Source organism: Mus pahari, chromosome X (assembly GCF_900095145.1).
Source record: "Mus pahari chromosome X, PAHARI_EIJ_v1.1, whole genome shotgun sequence".
Lineage (NCBI taxonomy): Eukaryota > Metazoa > Chordata > Mammalia > Rodentia > Muridae > Mus > Mus pahari.
The window spans coordinates 141,995,229-142,015,533 of NC_034613.1; the positions used below are offsets into that span (position 1 = coordinate 141,995,229).

General features: G+C 39.4%; 1 protein-coding gene across 1 annotated transcript in view; it reads right to left on the reverse strand.

Moving 5' to 3' along the window:
* Positions 1-1,410: 1,410 nt before the first annotated feature.
* The window catches only part of Zrsr2 (zinc finger CCCH-type, RNA binding motif and serine/arginine rich 2), a 22,617-nt gene continuing 3,722 nt past the window's right edge, over positions 1,411-20,305 (reverse strand). Inside the window, exons 5-12 of the mRNA XM_029534399.1 lie at positions 19,609-19,717; positions 18,823-18,909; positions 15,389-15,427; positions 14,543-14,661; positions 8,425-8,638; positions 5,182-5,237; positions 4,377-4,486; positions 1,411-2,309 (exon numbers count right to left, since the gene is read on the reverse strand). Of these exons, the coding sequence (XP_029390259.1) occupies positions 1,657-2,309; positions 4,377-4,486; positions 5,182-5,237; positions 8,425-8,638; positions 14,543-14,661; positions 15,389-15,427; positions 18,823-18,909; positions 19,609-19,717 (1,387 nt within the window). The 3' untranslated portion in view covers positions 1,411-1,656. The remainder of the gene's footprint in view (positions 2,310-4,376; positions 4,487-5,181; positions 5,238-8,424; positions 8,639-14,542; positions 14,662-15,388; positions 15,428-18,822; positions 18,910-19,608; positions 19,718-20,305) is intronic.

The following is a 20,305-nucleotide window of genomic DNA, read 5'->3' on the forward strand; positions in this document are numbered from 1 at the left end:
CAAATGCAGGGAGTACTGGCATAAGCTACTGCACATGACTTGTATGCATCTTTACTGAATTCTCAAATGTCAGATTGCTAAATGCTATGTGACACTGAATTTCTAGGCCCAAAGCCTGACAATGAAAGCCTGAGAAGAAAAGCATCTCGGGGAAGCTGGGATAATGCACATGAGCCTCTTTTCACTACATTCACTCATCACTCTTGTGGTTGTTACATACACAAGGACTGCTTTTAACACTGGATGTACTCAACAGTGACAACTAATTTTCTGGGAAATGACAAAATCCTTTACCTCTTTATAAAAAACTTTCACAACACACTATTCAAGATATATCCTGACAGCCCCCAGGTGAAGGAGGAACTCTAAGAGATGGGGAAAGAGAAGTATGGAATTGGTACTTCAACATTTTTTTTTTTTTTGGTTTTCCGAGACAGGGTTTCTCTGTGTAGCCCTGGCTGTCCTGGAACTCACTTTGTAGACCAGGCTGGCCTCAAACTCAGAAATCCACCTGCCTCTGTCTCCTGAGTGCTGGGATTAAAGGCGTGTGCCACCACGCCCGGCTCAACATTTTGAAATAAGTTTTAGAGAAAAAAAATCAACTTTTACATATAGAAAAATAAAATAGAATATTTTAAAAGAAAAACATGGCCAGTAAGTAGAAAAAATAGTGATAATAAAAACATGCACTTCAATACCTAAAACCTGCCAAAGTAGCAAAGATGAAAATTCTAATTCTGTGCTGTGAGTGCTATAAGATTAGAGTGATTCTTGGAGTCTTCCTGGAAGGAAACCTGGATTACCTTTCTTGATATAGTTTACTCTAAGAAATAAGAGGGTCACTTTTAAAATCTAATAGGAATGTTGTCAAGTCTATTGGTAGATATTCTCTAGGTAGTGAGTAAAAATAAGAATTCTGGGACTTAAGCATCAGATTGATGAAATGAGACAATTGAGTGAAAACCATCAAAGCAATATGACCTTTGAATGAAAAAATAAAGTGTGTCAGGCTGGAAAGATGGCTCAGTAGTTAAGAGCACTTTTAGAGGATCTGGGTTCAATTCTCAGGACCCACATGACAGCTCACAATCATCTATAACTCTGGTCCATGGGGATCTGTCATACTCTTTGGCCTCCACGGACACTAGGCTCACCAGTGTTGCACATAGATACATGCAGGCAAAATACACATATGCATAAGGCAAAAATAAAGGGTGTGGAGCCCTAACAAGAAAAAAGGTGGGCTGAAAAGATGGCTCAGTGAGTAAAGGTCCTTGGTGTAAAAGCTTCATGACCTCAGTTCAATCCCTGGATCACATTATGTAACTGACCTCTAAAAGTTGTCCTCTGAACACACATATGCACACACATACACAGAGACAGAGAAAGAGGGAGGGAGAGGGAGGAAGGGAAAGAGGGAAGGAGAGATGGAGGGGGAGTGGGGAGAGGCGCACAGACAGAAAACGGAAAAAAAAATAGTAAAGCTTCACTCCAGCATTAACTGATGCTCTCAAGGTTAGGATTACAAGTAATTTCATATGTGTGTATAATTTATCAAAAAGTATGATTTACATGATAGCATTTGGCTAGCATCATCAATCTATACAGATGAGTAGCTGCTATAAAAAGACGGGACATATTTAAAAACAACCAAGTTTATTTAGATTTGGGACTCTGGGTGGTTTTGTCTCTACTACCTGACCTCCTCCTGCCACGACTTCTGGACCTTGATGAGCTACTGCTCCTGCTCCGGCTCCAACTCTTGCTCTGGTTCCTACTCTGGTTTCTGCCCCGGCCCCGGCCCCGGCCCTGGCTCCTGCTCCGGCCCCTGCTGCGGCTCCGGCTATGGGTCCTGCTCCGACTGCGGCTGCAACTGCGGCTCCGATTCTGGCTGCGACTACGGCTGCGGCTCCTGCTGCGGCGGCTCCTCCTGCTCTGGCTCCAGGGGCCCGGACTGTGATCCTTTCTTCTTCTTCTACTGGGTGAACTGCGCCTCTCATGACTCTTCATTCCATGTCTGTGAGATTTCTTCACCCTGTGTCTACTACTGATCTTCCTGTCAGACTCACCATTTCTCTTGTAGAAGCCCGGACTCGGGCTCCTCCTCCTCCTCCTTGACCTGCCATAGTACTCATCATAGTGACTGGCCCTTTCCCTCCTCTCTGAATTCTTACTGAAGGAGGAGCTAGTCCAATCTGGAGACAGGTAGAGGTCTCTATTAGTGTCCCTATATTCATTGTTGGGATTTCTGAACACATGGAGAAAGTTGCAATGCTTTCCTCTTGGACATTGCTGGACTTCAAATAAGCCTGTAAGGGCAAGTGAGAGGCAGCGATTATCAATGGATTACTGCAACTCGTTCTTTTTCTGAAGTCTGAAGATAGATTCTTTTCATATGCTGCTCTGAAGAAGGTCTAACATAGGTGGGGGAATCCTTCAACATTCCTTACATAATAACATAATACCCAGGCATGGTGACACACTAGTGTTCAGCCAGGGCTACATAGTGACTTTAAGGCCAGCCTGGGATACATGAGGTCCTATCTCTAAAACACACACACACACACACACACACACACACACACACACACACACAAAGAGAACAAAATAAAGGAACTTTTGTGGCTGAAAGTATTTGCAGATGATCTCTGTGATCAGGTACTAGTATAGAGAATCTATCAAGAAATATAGCTAAATAATAAAATGATGTAACTGATTAAAAGTTGGCAGCTATCTAAATAGAGATCTCTCTAAAGAAGATATACCAGAAGTTAATGAGACAAAAAAAGTTAGTTATTAGTTACTGAGAAAAATACTAAAGCTGTTTATATTTTGTTGCTGTTTTTAATGAAATAAAACTCCTGGTTTGGAGGTTTCAGTTATACTCAAGCATATCACTGGATTCACCCTGCATTCCTAGAACTCTAGAAACTTGCAAAACTAACTTCCTATAAAGAAAATAAGCTACAATCCTGTTTATGTGCCCAACCCTTGATCTTAGGGTGTAATAGTGGTTTTCATTTTCCTAAGCAAGGAATTCGAAAATTCCATACACACACACACACACACACACACGGTGTGTGTGTGTGTGTGTGTGTGTGTGTGTGTGTGTGTGTATTCCTATATATATTAGAGAGAGAGAGAAAGAGAGAGATTGATTCAAGACAAGGTTTTTCTGTGTAGCCCTGGCTGTCGTGAAACCCCTTCTGTAGACCAGGCTGGCTTAGAACTCACTGAGAACCACTTGTCTCTGCCTCCAGGGTACTGGGATTAAAGATGTGCACTATCACTGCCAAGGTTTTTTTTTTATTTATTTTTGAAACTTTTTAAGATTTATGTATGTGTTTTGCCTGTGTTTACATATATGCTCAATGCCTGGTGTCCATGGAGCTCAAAAGAGGATTATCAGATCCCCATCTCTCTAGCCCTTCCTTTTTTAAATTGATCAATAAATTAGTTTATTTATTTCAAGAATAGGTCTCACTATATAGTCCAAACTGGCTTTGAACTCACAATTCTGTCTTGGCCTCCCTAGACAAGTTTTGGAACGGAAGGTGGTACCATCCATGCCCATCATAAATGTTTATTAAATGACAGTATCCATTAAGAGAAGGCTGTTAAAGATTTAGACTTGCTTGATAAATTACTTATTTTTTACTCGAGTTTTAAAGCACCTGGGAAGGAAGAGCAGAAAAACCCAGAGAAGGTAGAAGAATACCCCTGAGGTATTAGAGCTTTGTGTCTCTTCATCTGGGGAACTTCCAGATTGATCTGGCTAGGCACTCTCTTAGAAATCAGAAAATGATGAGAGCTTCAGAGCAGCTGGTTACTCTGCAGTGCTGAATCATTCCTGGTTTGGCAGCCGCTCTCAGATGAGTCAGTGTAACTGAGAGCACCCAATGTACAACTAAACTGATCCACACCTACTTCAAGTAACATGGGAAATGTTAGCCATGGGTAATGTTTGCAGTGGTGATGATGGAAGATTGCTTAGGGATTGAGCCTGAAACAAACAGCTCAAGTGAGAAAAGCCAATGAATAGAAAACACCTTTGTAAGTGCAAACATGGTTAGTGTGGGTATCTTTAGTTTAGATGCTGCTGCAGTGTCACACACAGAACCCAGGACTGAGGATCTGAAGACTGAAAATCAATATACTATGACCTCTGGCATTTATTTCATTCATACAGTGAACCACAGACCTGTTACAGATCTAAAACATATCTAAAATGTGGTATCCTTTAGAGTACTACTCATCTGTAGTATGAGACAAAAACTGTGCTTCATCCCTTTAAAATACTGTTTTCTTCCTATGAAGATCCCTTTTGTATAGTGCAGCTAGCTGTGGGGGAGGGGTACCACCACATTGGCTTTTACCACAAATTGCCATTTTCCACCGGGTCACTGGACAGAATTCACATTGGAGCTGTCGTCCTGCATACCATCGTCCATTAAAAACAGAAAAAGCTGCTTGACAGTCTTCTTCCCTTGGAAGCAAAAATCAAAGGGTGTGCTTTACAGTAACTCTCACACTCATAGCAAACCTATTCTGAATTAGCCCCCTTGTCCACTTACTGTAGGACTTCAGTTCTTGTATTGCCTAGGTAGTCCTCAGAGCATTCAGATTCCCACAGCCTAGTTTATTCAGAGACCTTTGTCATTGATTTCTGAAAAGTTTTGTCACATGGAAATTGGCTAGAGTTAAGGCTTCTTAATCTGCAAGATTTGACAATTAAATCTGCAAAAGTGTTTCCCCTTGTTAGAACCCATGCTTTCTCTGCTGTCCTTACTACAATGACTAATTGAAGCCATTAGCCATGGCACTTAGAAATGGCAATACATGCAGGAATGACTCAGTAACTACATTGCTAGCTGGTCAAATGCACACTATTTGGAGCTTTAACCCTTTGTACCTTAGATTGATATTTTCTACTCTATTCCAATTAGCCTTTATTCAGTTTGTATTTTTATGAAGATTATACTATATAAAAGAATCAAATGTACAGAAGTATAAAAAGAATAAATGTGTATTATTTTCAAATCTTAACTGTTTATGAGCTCTTCATATTGACATTTTGAAAAGTATGCATAGGAAAGCTACATATTCAGTGACAGACATCAAAGAAACAATGCTGTAGCTATGATGAAACATGGTCGATGTGTGTATGTCCCCAATACTTACGACTGGTACTGAACATACACATTGCCCCTCAGATGGGGTTCCAAGTTGCAGCTGACCTAAGGAACAAAGAAGAATTCTGTCACACAAATACACACAAGTATTAAAAAGCAGCAAATGACTACATGCATCCTGTCCAGGCAAATAGTCCCTCAGAGTCCAAGAAAGGCAGAACACTTTCCTATCAATTCAAGGCCAGTCAAAGCACCTAACAACATTACAGACCTCAAATGCCTGGTCTCTTGATCCTTGTTTGTTGGTTTTAAACCCTGTTAAGTATAAAATGTTTTATAACATGTACATAAAATGTACAAAAAAAAACAGAATACAGAGGTTGGAGAGATGACTCATCAGTTAAGAGCACTTGTGTGTGTATGTGTATGTTTCTGTTTGGAATATAGATTATGTATATGTATACTTTCAGAGACACATGTACACATATAGGCATACATATATTATATTCCAAAAATATATCATATACATGAATATATAGTAACCAAAATGATATATAAAAGTTTTGTGTGTGTGTGTGTGTGTGTGTGTGTGTGTGTGTGTGTGTGTGACAGAGTATTGATTGATTCAGGTTGAATATATAGCAAATACATGTAGCCTCCTGTGGTCTATGAGTTGATAGAAATGTGGCCAAAACAAAAATCACAAACTTAATTAAAACATTATGATTTTTTTCTAATTTGGTTTTGTTTCTGTCAGCTCAATTGTACTTCTCAGGCATGAATTCTGTAGGTCACATTATGTCACAATGTCAAAAGTCTGGACATACTTGCTGGTATTACTTTGTACTTTTAAAATTCTGTAGAAAGAACCTGTCTCAGAAAAAGTTTCAGAATTTTAAAGGTACAAAGCAATACCAGCAAGTGTCCAGATTTTTTTCCAATTTGTCTTTATTAACAACAACAAAAAAAATAAACCTCAATTTTAACTCAATTGTAGTTGACCTAAAACTCACTATGTAGACTGGGTTGGTCTTGAACTCACAGATCCACCTCTTCCTTCTAAGTGCTGGGATTAGAGAGTACCACCATGCCTGGCTCTGTAATTTTTATATAGATGGTATTCTTTATTCTTTGTCAAGTAATACAAGCTTAATGCTCCAACTACTATAAGAGTATACATATCAAATCATATTTATATGTCTGTTCATAAGTATCTACAGTGCTTGCAATCTCCCATTCACAAAGCCATCTCTATAGATGTAAGGCCTTCTCTGGTCTGCATAAACAGAAGGAACATGCTGATTCATGGTTTTCCACTTCACTGTGCTGTATATGAACTGCTCTCACGAGTAGCTTTACTAGTACATATTTTCTACTTGATTTTGATATTAATAGAATTTACATCATGTACCTGTGAATAATACCTCATTTTCGTATAAGTTTGGATAAATAATTGATCACTGCCTTCAAAAATTACAAATTTGATTTGTCTAAAATGACATATAAATAGCCCTTAAATAATCCTACTAGTATTTAGCTTTTATCTTAGAAAAGAAGCTATTCCATCTTGCTTCAGGGTGTTATTAGAACACCCTAAGGGAACAGGATCCTATTCAATTTGTAATGCCATCTTTAGAAGGAAGACTAAAGGGCCTCAGCAGTTCATGTCACCCACGCCTAGGGACCTTAAAAATCAGTTAATCCAGGCTGGGTGTGGTGGCGCATGCCTTTAATCCCAGCACTTGGGAGGCAGAGGCAGGCGGATTTCTGAGTTCGAGACCAGCCTGGTCTACAGAGTGAGTTCCAGGTCTGGGATACACAGAGAAATCCTGTCTCAAAAAACCAAAAAAAAAAAAAAAAAAAAAAAAAAAAAAATCAGTTAATCCAGTCAGGATTGGTGGTGCATGTCTAAAATCCCAGTAATAAGGAGGCTAAGGCAGGAGGACTACTATAGTTCTAGGCCAGCCTGAGCTGCAGAGTGAGTCCCTGTCTCAAAGAAAAAAGTGCTACAGCATTTTTGCCCAGTGTGTACAAGGCCCTACATTCAATCCTTGGAACCACCATGTGGGTCCTGAAGACTGAATTCAGCTTTGTCAAGCTTGGTGGCAAGTGCCTTTACTCACTGAATCACCATGCCAGCCCAAGAGGAAAACAAATTTTTACTTCTTGTAAATTTAAACTTTGTTTATCTACTATTTATTTATTTATTTGAGTTTTTTTTTGAGGCAGGATTTCTCTGTGTAGCCTATTTGTTTGTTTATCTACTATCTATCTACCCATCTATTTATTTATTTATTGGGTTTTTTGAGATGGGCTTTCTCTGTATAGCCTTGCTGAACTCACTCTGAGAACCAGGCTGGCCTCAAAACTCAGAGACCTCCCTGCCTCTGCCTCTGCCTCTGCCTCTGCCTCTTAAGTGCTGGGATCAAACGTGTGTGTCATCACCACCTTTAAATTTTAAATGTTGTTAAAAACAAAAAGCCTAGTCCCCTCCCCATTTCATTGCCCTTTTCTAGTTTCTTCTTTATCTTTTTATAATACTATATTCTATTTCCCCTTCTTTGGAAAACAAATTTTAAATAATATATTTTAAATCTGGAAAGCAGATTGTAATTTCAGATTTCTTGAATATCCATAGCACTTGATTAGTCCAACTGTATACTTTCATTTCTGACAGCAAGAAAAAAGACCTATGGCTTTATTCCTACTTTCTCCAAAATAAGGGGTACTTCCCTTGTTGTCATATAACAAAGTCACTCAGGTTCAGATATGATCAACTCACAGACAAAGTAAGAGGCCTACATGTTGCGATTCACCCACTGAGTCCCTGGAACAGCAGGAGCCACATCTCACCCTCCTCAGTGAGTGAAACTGAACATCGGTATATATAACAGGGTTCTGGGTGAGGCCCTGAATGAGGGAAGGAAAGGACCCATGTCCATCAGAGACAGCGGCTAAGTGAAGGCTTGGATGGCTAGGTACACCAGGCCTGACAGTGAGTTCAACTTCTGGAAAGAGCTGCAACACAAAGGCACTGAACAAGAGAGTCCTTCCAACCCAGGCCCTAGCATTCAGAAAACATGCCAACACATGCTTATGATTTCCTAGTGTATCTACATAGCATTGTCCAGGGTAGAGGAGTGGAAAGGAAGAGAATGTTTACCAAGTTTACCATGCTCAGCCTCAGACCAGGCATATATGGAACCAGACAAGTGAACAGCCTGAGCCCTAGCTCTGCCCCCGTATGCTTATTTCAGGAGATGTGTCAGGCCCCATTACAGTCTGTGCTCACCTTAAACTGAATCACTCTTCCCACACTCTTGAATTCAGGCAGGACATCATAATAGAAGTCTAGGAACTGTTGGTAGAGCTCTTCTTCACTGTACTCTAGGCTCGCGTCAGGGTCATAGTCATCCCTCCTGCACTGCTCCATTCCAAACGTTGTAAACATGCCCTTAATCAGCAACGTGGGACTCGATGTGGGGAAGTTGTGTTTGCGTGAACACCTGCAGAAGAAAGAAAAGGGAATTCATTTGTCCGATAACAAAATCACACATTAAAAGCTTACCATTAAGTTCAAGATCAAGACTCAAGTAACATGACTGTTTAGACTTAACTACTTATGAACATTGCTTAGAGGCTCAGTTACAGCACTCAAGAAAAATGTTCTAAAACTGGCTGATTTCTTACTGAAATACAAGATTAGGAATGGATTCCAAGGTCATATGCCATTCAAGAGCCTTTGAATACATTCAAAGAGATATCTCTATGTTGAACTATTGGAAAAAGGAAGGACCAGTCATGTGACAGATTGCAGTGACAAGAATAAGATGCTATATGTAGAAATATATTTTGCTTCTACACAATCTTCAACTGATTTTCATGCCTATGGAATTCAGTAATTTGAACCAGTGAGATAGCTCAGTGGGTAAAAGCTGCATAAGCCCAATGATCTGGATTTGATCCCTAGATCTCCATATCCCCCCTCCTACACACACACACACACACACACACACACACACACACACACACACACACATACACACACACACACTCACTCACACACTACTCTCTCTCCTACACATATACAATAATAATTAATTTTTTAAAGCTAGGCACAGTAGTGGACACTTTTAATCCCAGCACCCAGGAGGCAGAGGCAGAACTATGAGTTCCAGGTCAGCCTGATATACATAGTAAGTTCCAGGCCAACCAGCGTTTTAAGGTGAGATAATACCTCAAAGGTAGATAGATAGATAGATAGATAGATAGATAGATAGATAGATAGATAGATAGATAACAGATAGATGATTGATAGACAGAATTTTAAAGTTCTATTTTTAAAAGAGATAATATGATAATTTAAAATTTTCCAGTTACTCAAGTATTGTCATTTTATCTACATATGGCATTTTAAAGTTTCATGTATTTTTAAATTTTTTTTCCCACTCTGATCCTTAACATCCTGGTGAGGCTGATGGTACTTGTACTTTTTCACTTTGCAAAGTGTGATGGCTAGTGCTAATTGTCAACCTGACAGAATCTAGAGTCATCAGAGAAAGGAGTCTTAATAAAGGATTGTCTAGGCTAAGGTTATCGTCTAAGAATGTCTGTGACGGACTGAGTGCCCTGGTACTTTAACTGATGTGGGGAAAGCCACCTTAATTATGAGTGGGACTATTCCCTGGGCAGGGGACCCTGGAGATCCTGAACTGTATAAACTGGAGGGGTCAAGTTGCATAGGCAATTAATTAATTAATTAATTAATGTATTAATTAAATCACGGCTCTTGACTAGCCGCTTTAAGTCCCTCCTACCTTGGCTTCCCCACAATGATGACTGTAAGCCTGGAGCTATGAGCCAAGTAACCTCTTTCTCCATTAAATTCTTCGATATTTTACCACAGCAACAAGAATCCAATACACAAAGGCAGCTGAAACCTAAAGCAGCACACCTTCCTAAGTCATGTAGTTGAGAAGAGCAGGTCCTCTGGCATGTGGTTGATTATAGAGTATAATAAATATAACTTAATTTTTATTCACTGAAGGCAACTACTAACTGTGAAGAACAAGTTCTTTTCATAGTTCAAAATGGAACAAGGTTAAGCTAACTATGCTATTTTAGAGTAATTTTTAAAAAAACAATCATGAGTTCATTTACCCCTTTCTCCTGAAGCAAGCAGTAAGAGGGATGATACAGTTCAAAGTCCGAAATACAATTTTCCTGGTTGGGGTGCTAATTAGATATCAGTAAGACAAACTTAAGGGAAAGAAAAACTTAGGAAGGAAGTTTAAAAGTAGGGAATACTGAAGAGGAAAAAAGGGTACAATGGCCCTGGCCGGACAATGGCTATCCTGGTCTATACAGTGAGGTCTAGGCCACCCAAGACAAACCAACAACAAAGTTGTAATTAAGGTATCTCTGTGGCCTAGCACCTAACTACTGCTGCTCTCAACCTTAGTTAGAGAAAACTTCTTTCTGTAGTGGACAGTGGTTAATAACTGACCAAAATGCTAAGAATAAGTGGCTATTGAATGCTCACCTCTAAACTGCTCCAAAGCCCAGGGAACATCACAGAAGGAGATGAAAAACATAAGAGCTAGTGGAAGGAATTGAATATTGTGAAACACTGTTTCCTAGACACAACATGGCCATTGCATTCATGAACTCAAAGCAACTTTGGTTACCTTTGCAAGATGTGGAGGTTTGAGTAAGAATGGACCCCGTAAGCTCATATATTTCAATGTCTTGGTAGTTGGTAGGCTGTTGAGGGAAGGGTTAGGAAGGTATGGCCTCATAAGTGGAGGTGTGTCACTGGGGATGGGCTTTGAGGTTTCAAAAGCCCTTATCAGCCCTGCCCCTCCATGTACCTCTGGATCAGGATATTTAGTGCTCAGCAACTGTTCCATCACCTTGTCTGTCTGCTTCCCACCATGATGATAGCAGACTAAATGCTTTGAAACTGTAAGCCAGGCCCAATGAAATGCTTTCTTTTATAAGAGTTGCCTTGGTCATGGTGTTTCTTCACAGCAATAGAAAAAGTGACTTAAGACATAAGCCCTGCATACAATCAAGCCCGTCAACATCCTAACATGGTCAGGGGAAAGATACTCAAAGGCCTTGTCCCTGACAGTCAACAACTGCTAGATAGGGGACTTTAGGGATGTCCCCACTAGTAAATTGCCAAAAATCTAGTAAATAACCTCACACTTGTGCACATAGAAGCACCACTCATTAAACGCAGTGAGTTATTTAAAAAGACATTCAAAGATAATGTACTAGAAAGAAGGGATCCAGAGGAATAAGAGAGTAATGGAGATGAATATGATCAAAATACATTACAGACATGGATGGAATTATCAAAGAATTTTTAAAAAACTACAACCAAAAAGTTTAACAAAAGCAAGCATCCAAAGAAATGCTTAGGTTAAGGAATTATTCTCTTCCTGGCATGCTGTTTACATGCCTATAATCCTAGCTACTCAGGACAAGTTCCAGTTTAGCCTGAGTTATACATTAAGGCCTCATTTTGGGAAAAAAAAAAGAGCAAGAACAAGCAATGGAAATGTTTCTCTGGCATCTGAGCAACCGTAATGCAGATGACCTAGTTGTGTCACTTGAAGGAAGTAATCTGGCCTCTCTGCAAAGGGGAAGCAGAATAGTGTTTTTGTCTGAAAAGACAGCTTTGGCTGTCACAACTACTAAGTTCACACAACGTTATGCCCCAACTCATTACTTGAACAATGCAAATAGCCAAGTTGTTCTCATACTTTGATGTCTGTGATGGTAAAGTTTCACATGCCTCTGACAAGGGTAAGTAATTTGACCACTCTCTGTATTTTATTTTTTGAATGACTGTCAGAGATGTCTGAGAACCTGAAAGGACACTATTTTTCACAAGGAACTGCAGGTCTAGTTTTCATAAAACTATTTAATATACCTATCCTTTTCTCATACCCAACAGGAAACCCCTGAATCTGGCTTCCACAGATCTTAAATTTCAAAGAAGTATTAGAGATGCATCATAAATAAGAGCAGCTGGAAAACCTTAAAGGCAATTTGGTTCAACTACCCATGCAAATGGGAACCATATTTGGGGCTCATGTGGCCTTCTGTCCAACATATTTCTTTGGTGTGAGGTGTTTCATACAGACCATTATTTCTTTTGTGTGGATGCACCATGCCACAGCACAAACGTCAAAGTCAGAGAGGATCACTAAAAGGAGTCAGTTCTCTCTTTTCACCTTGGAGATCCGGGGATCCAACTCAAGCAATCAGGCTCTGCAATGGGCACCTTTACCCACAGAGCCATCTCACTGGCTCTTAGGTCATGTTTTATTATTTCTACTTGAGACTGAATTTTCTTAGAAAAAATGTTTCTAAAGATACAAAGGGAAGGTAGCCTCCTTTCCTCAGTTCCCCCAGTCCCTCAGGCCCGTTCTACTTCTTTACCAGATTCTGAGTCACAGACAGGCTGGCAATCCACAATTCTAGCCATCAAATTCACAAGGTATTACATATTACACATCAATCCTGGAGCACATCAGAAACAGCTGGAAGCATCTGAAAGCTCTCTACACGTCTCTACAATTCTGAGTTACTCAATCTGAGGTGAGACAGTTTTGTTTAGCCTTTTTCCTTTTTACAGGGTTCTACCATGAATCCAGGGTTGGGAATAACTATTATCTTTTAATTCTTAAAGAGATTTTATTAACTATGTGTATTTGTGTGTATTGTGGGGTATACATGAGTACAGGTACCTGTAGAGGTCAAAGGAGTATCAGATTCTCTGAAGCTGCCTGACAGAGCTGGGAACTAAACTTAGGTCCTCAGGAAAAGCAGCACATGCTCTTAAGGGCCAAGCCATCTCTCCGGCCTAAAGCTATTACTCTTGAAAATAAAAAATAAGCTCTGCATGATGGCACACACTTGGGATATGGTAGCAGGAGGATCAGTAGTCCAAAACCAATCTTGGCTTCATAGAGAGTTCAAAGCCAGCCTGGGCTCCATGAGACTATCTCAAGAAACCAAATGATTACTAGGTATGGTAGCACACACCTTTAATCTCAGCAATTTGGAAGTAGAGGGAGATGGATCTCTATAAGTTCCAAGCCCACTACACAGTGAGACCTCAAATACAAAAACAAAAAAGAAAAAAAGAAAAAAAGAAAAAGAAAAACAAAGATTCAGATTATCCCTTCTCTTCCACAGGATGGGTGAATAGCAATTAGACTATGCCTCCGACGGATCTGCTTACTGCTAGGAAGCACTTGCTTCCTTTGATTTATACATAAAGTCAGTATAAAACATCACCATTACCTTGCATATAGTAGGTTTCAACTATTTGCTAAATGACTGAAGACATCAATACTATGTCTCTTTATCTAACCTTTGAAAGATAAGTTGGAGAGCAAGAAGCATGACCATATCAGAAAATGACAACAGTGACAACCAAAATAATGAACAATGAAAGTGATGATGCAAACCAAAGGAGTCGATTCCTAAGTCCGAATATACTGACAGCAGAGAATTAAGAGCCTATTCCTCTACTTGCTACAATACTATCTTTCATAAACATCTCTATACTCATGCCAAATTGGAAAAGACTACTTAGGGTATGGGTTTACTCTTGAAAAGGTATTTCTGGCTATTCTAATCACTTCCAACATGTAATCTCCCCCACCCAAATTGTCCTCCTGGGACTCATGTGAGCATGGACGAAACCATCAAGCAAAGGGTCCTGCTAGAGTCTCACTAGGCATACAAACCACACTTAAGGACAGCCCCATGCCCAGCAGTAGACAGCCAACAGAAAACAAACTCAAAGGTATTTTTGGGAGGTTTTTTTTTTTTTTGTCTCATAATACTTCAGACACTGTTTTTTGGTTGGGTTTCATTTTTTTAACCTTACAGGTCTTTTGCATGCATGCATGCATATATATATATATATATATATATATATATATATATATATATATATACACACACACACACACATACATTCATTCATGTGTGTCTGATTTTGTGTCTGTGTGTGAGTGTTTTTTGTTTATTTTGTCCTATTCTGTTTTGGTTTTTATTTTAGGTTTTTAGATGCCTGTTTGTTTTCTAATGAGAAAGAAAGGGTATGGATTCTGGTGGATGAGGAGCTGGGGGGAGATCTAGGAGGAAGTTTTGGAAAAGGAGAACCATGATCAGAATATATTATATGAAAAAAATCTATTTTCAATTAAAAGTAAGTCTTCCTAAGGCCATGGAATGCAAAGGATTCCCTCAGTTAAGCCCATTTAGTTAGCAGGCAAGGGAGCACTACATACCTGATAGTGAGCATATCAGACTAAAGCCTATGCCTCTTACAAAACCCCAACACTTTCCATAATTTCATTCTCACTCAAAGCAAAATCCATTACCTATCTCCAAATCTGCAAGCTCCCGTTTTGCTGTAGAATGGACAGTTGGCTCGATCTTTTTCCAGTACTCTTATATCCATGGGCGGTTCTGGGTTCTGCCAGGTGCCACCATTTTCCAGCTGTTAAAAACAACCATGACTTTACTGGTGATGTAAAAGCCCATGAAAGACAGTTTCTCCAATTAGTCAAATATTTTAATCAAAACATAAATGGTTTTATATTTAGATATACATAGTTAAATTAGAATAAGGAATGAAGACTTTATAGGCAATTGTGCAGAAACATGAGCTGTATTTCTCTCTTGGCTCCCAGTCATTTTTCTTGATTGAGAGGGGGGGTCACTTAATGTTACCAGGTGTAGTTAAGAAGGTCTTCTTCTATCCATCTATTCTGAAAAGGGTCCATGGATGTAGGGAGCCAGCAGAAAGAACTATAAATTATTCTGAATCAAGGTGGATGAACCAACCATTTGGGACCAGTAGTATGTGATGTCACTTACATACATTTTAAGTACTTGATACAAGTATAGCACATGAGATGATCCAATAACTAACACATCAATTGTCTTCTGTTGTTACATAACTCAAGGGTTATAAAAATGATTCTGGGTATCCAGAAATAATCAAAACCACCTACCACAAAAGTCGTATTATTTAAACTATTGTTTCTAATATCAATTGATCTCAAAACCTTTTTATTTAAGGCAATGGTCTCTCTATTGTAGCCCAAGATGGCTGCAAACTTGTGGTCATTCTTCTGTTTCCCCCCACCCTGTCCCCAGCTAGGTTGACTAGAACGTGCCACTGCTAGCTATCTCAAAGTCTTAATGAAAGGTTTTGAAAATACCTCATTTTCGGCCTGATCCAGCATCTTCTGCACAGCTTCCTATAAGTGGTGTAAACATAGGACTAATGAAAACCAGGATGTCAGGCAAGTCATGTCCGGTTTCATATATGACAACACACGCGTGAACACACATAGAAAAGGTTTCTGATTCTGATTTCCTTTCTAAGCATTATTATCTCCTAAAAAGTTTTCAAAAGATATGTAGCTTAGAATTTTTTTATTCAAATACAAAATTTGAATAGAGCACATTGCAAATATTTAAGTCATAATAGCTTCAGCAACATATTTATACATAAATACCAGGATCTGGTTTTTGAAATGACTATTTTTTTAAAGTTAGATTAAACATCACAAATATTTAACAGAAGCAAAAACATGACAGTGCGGGGTAGTAACTAAGATTTAGGAAAATTTTTACAGGAAGCCCAACAAGGCAGCAATAAATCTCTAACTGGTTGGTTTTAAATACATACAAAGTTAGGTTCCTTAGCGCCTCAAAACCATACATATGACTGTGTTTAGCTTACTTGGTAAGTCTGTCTCATTCTGGCAACTTAATTGTCATTGTAGCAGCTAGGTATGGTGGTGCACACCTTTAGTTCCAGCACTTGGGAGGCAGACAGGTGGATCTCTGTGAGTGTGAGGCCAGCCTGATCTACAAAATAACTTCCAGGACAGCCAAGGCTACACAGAGCAACCCTGTCTCAAAAACAAAACAAAACAAAACAAAACAGAACAAAACACCAAAAAAAAGTCATTATTGCTTAAAGTGATCAAAACAGGTTCTTTTGGGTTTAGTTTTGGTTGGGAGTTAAGAGATCACACTCAAGATTGTACTTTTACCACTATGCTATATCCAACTCACAAAACAGAACTCTTTATCTCCTCCACCTCCTCACCCCTCATGACCCAACCTAAATATCCTCAGTAACTGGTACAGCCATTTTTCCATTTGGTTAAAACAAACAAAAAACCCAAAACACCTTTAAACATGGCTTCCGTTTCTTTCCTTCTTCCTCACAAAGAACTTGCCAGCTACAGTCCTGTTAACTGTGTTGCTTATCTGTTTGAAGGTCTGACCTCATCATCATCGTTCACATTGTAATTAGCCATCCAATTTCCTCTCTGGTCCCTGTTCTTTGTAGAAAAATTAGGATAATCTGTCGGAAGTAATATTACTAACAGGTTGAAGTCACTCCTTGTTTAAAAAAAAACCTTCTCATTACAGTATGGTAAATAAAACCAAACTCCTTTAAATCTAAGAAGCGTGTAATCCTCCTGCCTTAGCCTCCTTCAGCAAATCCAACTAGTATGCACCACCACAACCTAGGCTCACAGCACAACCGAGGCTCACAGGACTGAAGTGGCAAGTACAGGGCTTGCATGGGTCTACTTTAGATCCTCCACTATATGTTACAGCTGTTAGCTTGGTGCTCTTGTCAGACTCCTAAGAGTACATCTGTCTCTTGCCTATTCTGGAGAATCTTTTCCTCCTATTCAGTTGCCTTGTCCAGCCTCAGTATGAGAGCTTTCAACTTGTCCTATCCTATCTTGGTTTTTTTTTTTTTTTTTTTTCTGTTTGGCTGTCTCTTGGAGGCCTGCTCTTTTCTGAAGAGGAAACAGAGGGGGAGTGGATCTGGGGGAGAAGGGAGGTCGGGGTAGCTGGGAGTAGACAGAGGGGAAACTGTGGTCAGGATGTATTGTATAAGAGAAGAATCTATTTCAATTATCATCTGCCCCTTCTGATCCTCCCTAATGTCTCCCATGCTCTTGCTCCAGTCTCCTGTGGTCTCTAAGTTTCAGGGACCACCAGGTCCCTTCCTCCCAATATCTCCACACTCAGTTAATTATCTCAAATATCACTTCCTCTGTGACTTCCTTGGCCAGCAATTCAAATAAGTATCTTGACTCCTATTATTCTATCACACCACTCTCTTTTTATTTCTTTATAATCCTAACATCCTATTGTATGATTTACTTTGCTGACTTACCCTCAGCCCCTCTCATCCAGAAGTCACTAAAGGAGAGCCGAGACTGTGCTTTTCACTGCTTTTTCTTGTCTCTGTCTAAGCATGTAAATGATACACACCATCTTGTATTTCTTTATATATGCTTAGAATGGATTTCATTTTACCCACTTTGCCTTAACCAAGTTCCCTTTAAAACAAGTGCTTTTAGAAGAAGCCTTAGCTTTTACCTGATCCCTGGAAGTTAAACAATGTTCTGTTAAAACAGGAATTGATTCATGTCTGTAAAGTATGACAATCCAGATCACTTCTGTGCCCCTAATACCCCATCTGGATAGTGCCTCATCTGAAAGGCATGCTCAAACAATGGTACCAACAATGAGCAATGGAACTACCGTCTGCGACACAACCTGACTGTGGAGATTGCTGCCACCTTTCCATACATCTCTCATTTTAAGATGAGCAACTAGGGAATGTCGTGCCATTCTAATTTAGTGATGGTAAATAGAAAAAATATCTTCATGAATCAGTCAAGGCAAGATGAGCTGTGCATGTTATATTTGAAACAAATACACAGTTGAGGACCAGCAGCAAAACAAACCAAGCTTTTAAAAAGAATCCCAAGAAATGTACACGATATATACATATATATTACAGAATTTCTTTTTTTAAAAAGCAATGGTGGGGATTATTAAGGAAAGGTTTTAACAATGATTTAAGCATAAGCATTAAGAGACAGGGAGAGAAGCATGTTAGAAAAGGACATTAGCATGTGCCCTAGAGTGAGCACAGGTTTCTCAGAATTTCTTAAATGACTATTATTGTTCTGACAATAAAGTTAGACAGGATACCAGATTTAATAACAAAGTAATTTTTTAATTCTTTAATGTCTATTAAACTAATTCTTGCTGAAACGTCATTCACTATTAAGTCTCTTATGAATTTAGTAGGTGTAGGAACTATTCACAACACTGTTCTTCTGTGAAGAACTCAACACATATATGACAGAAACAGGAAAGTAACACTTGCTACAGAGTGGTACAGAGTGTAAAACAGGGCCAGCTGCCCGGTTTACAGACATGTTTTACTATAACACAGCCACATCCATTCATATACATATTATCCATGTCTGCTTTAGGGTACACTGGCAGAGCTGGATGTCCACAAAAGCCATACAGATATCACAGCCTGAAATATGATCTACCCCTTAAGGACAATGTTCACCCATCTCTAATATAAACGGTAAGGTAACTTGGGTAAAGGTATCTCTCATTGCACCACCCAAAGAGGAGAACCATTTGGAAACTAGTGTAGTGTTTCTAACAAAAACTGACTCCTTCCAAATGAACAGATATAAAACCAAAGGCAAGCCCTAATGTGCCCACTGGTGAATCTGCAAACTCTTTACATGCACACGTGCACACCAAGAAGATACGCAGGGTTCTATCCTCCTACGATAGAAGTCACCTCTCTTTCTCTCTTCTCTTGTCGTTTCTGCTCCTCTTCCTCTCGCTCTTTTCTCTGCTGTTCTTCCCATTCTGCCTTTAACTTTCTCTTTAAAGGAAAAAGAGAAGGAAATTTTTTTCACTCACTCTTAAAAACACATGGCCTACAGAGTAAATATTTGAAAAGCTTTAGAAACTGTTCATTGGAAAAAGAGACAATATCAGTTTCTATTTTTTATGTTAACATATGTAGCTCTTTTTGTTTTCACATGCTGGGGAAGGGATCCAAGGCCTTGCACATGCCTGGTAAGAGCTCTATAACTGAGCTCTATACCCCAAGAAAGACGACGCTTGTGCGAGTGTCCCTGTGAATGTATGCGCATATATGTGTGAGGGTATACACACTGAGGCGCTTATGTGGGTTCTGGGAACAGAAGCCAAGTCCTCTGGAAAAGCAGCAAGTGTTCTTAACTCCTGAGCCTTCTCTCCAACCCTGTAACAAACACCTGGGTTTTCTTATTATTAAATACTCTTATTTTACTTTGATGTGTACTGGTGTTTTGCCTACATCTATATGTATGTACTATATGCATGCCTGGTACCTCAAAGCCAGAAGAGGGCACTGGATCCCCTGGAACCAGAATTAAGGATGGTTGTGAGACACCATGAGGGTGTGGGAATCAAATCCAAGTTGTTTAGAAGAGTAACCAGTGCTCTTGACCTCCCATCATCTCTCCTGACAAACAGCTCTTAAAGAGACTTAGCTCAGCTAAGCACTTACTCAATCAACTAGATACTTAATGTCTACCTCTAGTTCTTCCTTCCGTTTTCGAGCTGCCTCTTCTTTTTTCTTCTTTGCCCTGAATTCCTCTTGTGCCTTTTCTTCCCTCAGTAACCATTCTTCATGTAATCTTTGCCTGTTAATATAATGACGTAGTCCGTAAAAACAAATGGGAATTAATCTAGAATGTATAGAAGACAGGGAACCAATATACAACATGGAAATCCGAACCTATTTTCTATAAAGCAGTAAAGATGGGAGTGTGGCTCTGGGAAAAGCAACTATCTTCCTGGACAGAAATTAGTTACAATTACTACTTGGGGCTTTCATAAGCATTTGCACCTGCTATACCTTTTCTTTCTGTAAGAAAGTATCAGTGGTTTTCATCTCAGGCAAACATGTCAAAGCAGTATCTGTGAATTTTCACATTCACATGGCATTATTCTTCCTAACAGGTGCATTCTTTTCCCACTAACATTACTTCCTCCTCATCCTCTTCTGTTTTTATTTGTTTCAAGACAGGGTTTCTCTGTGTAGCCCTGGCTGTCCTGAAACTCACTCTGTAGACCAGGCTGGACTTACAGAGATGCCCCTGCCCCTGCCTCCCCAGTGCTGAGATGAAAGTTGTGTACCACACCTGGCTGAATGTATATTTACTAATTTATTTTTATAACTCTGTTTCTTTTTTCTTTCTTTCTTTCTTTTTTTTTTTTTTTTTTTTTTT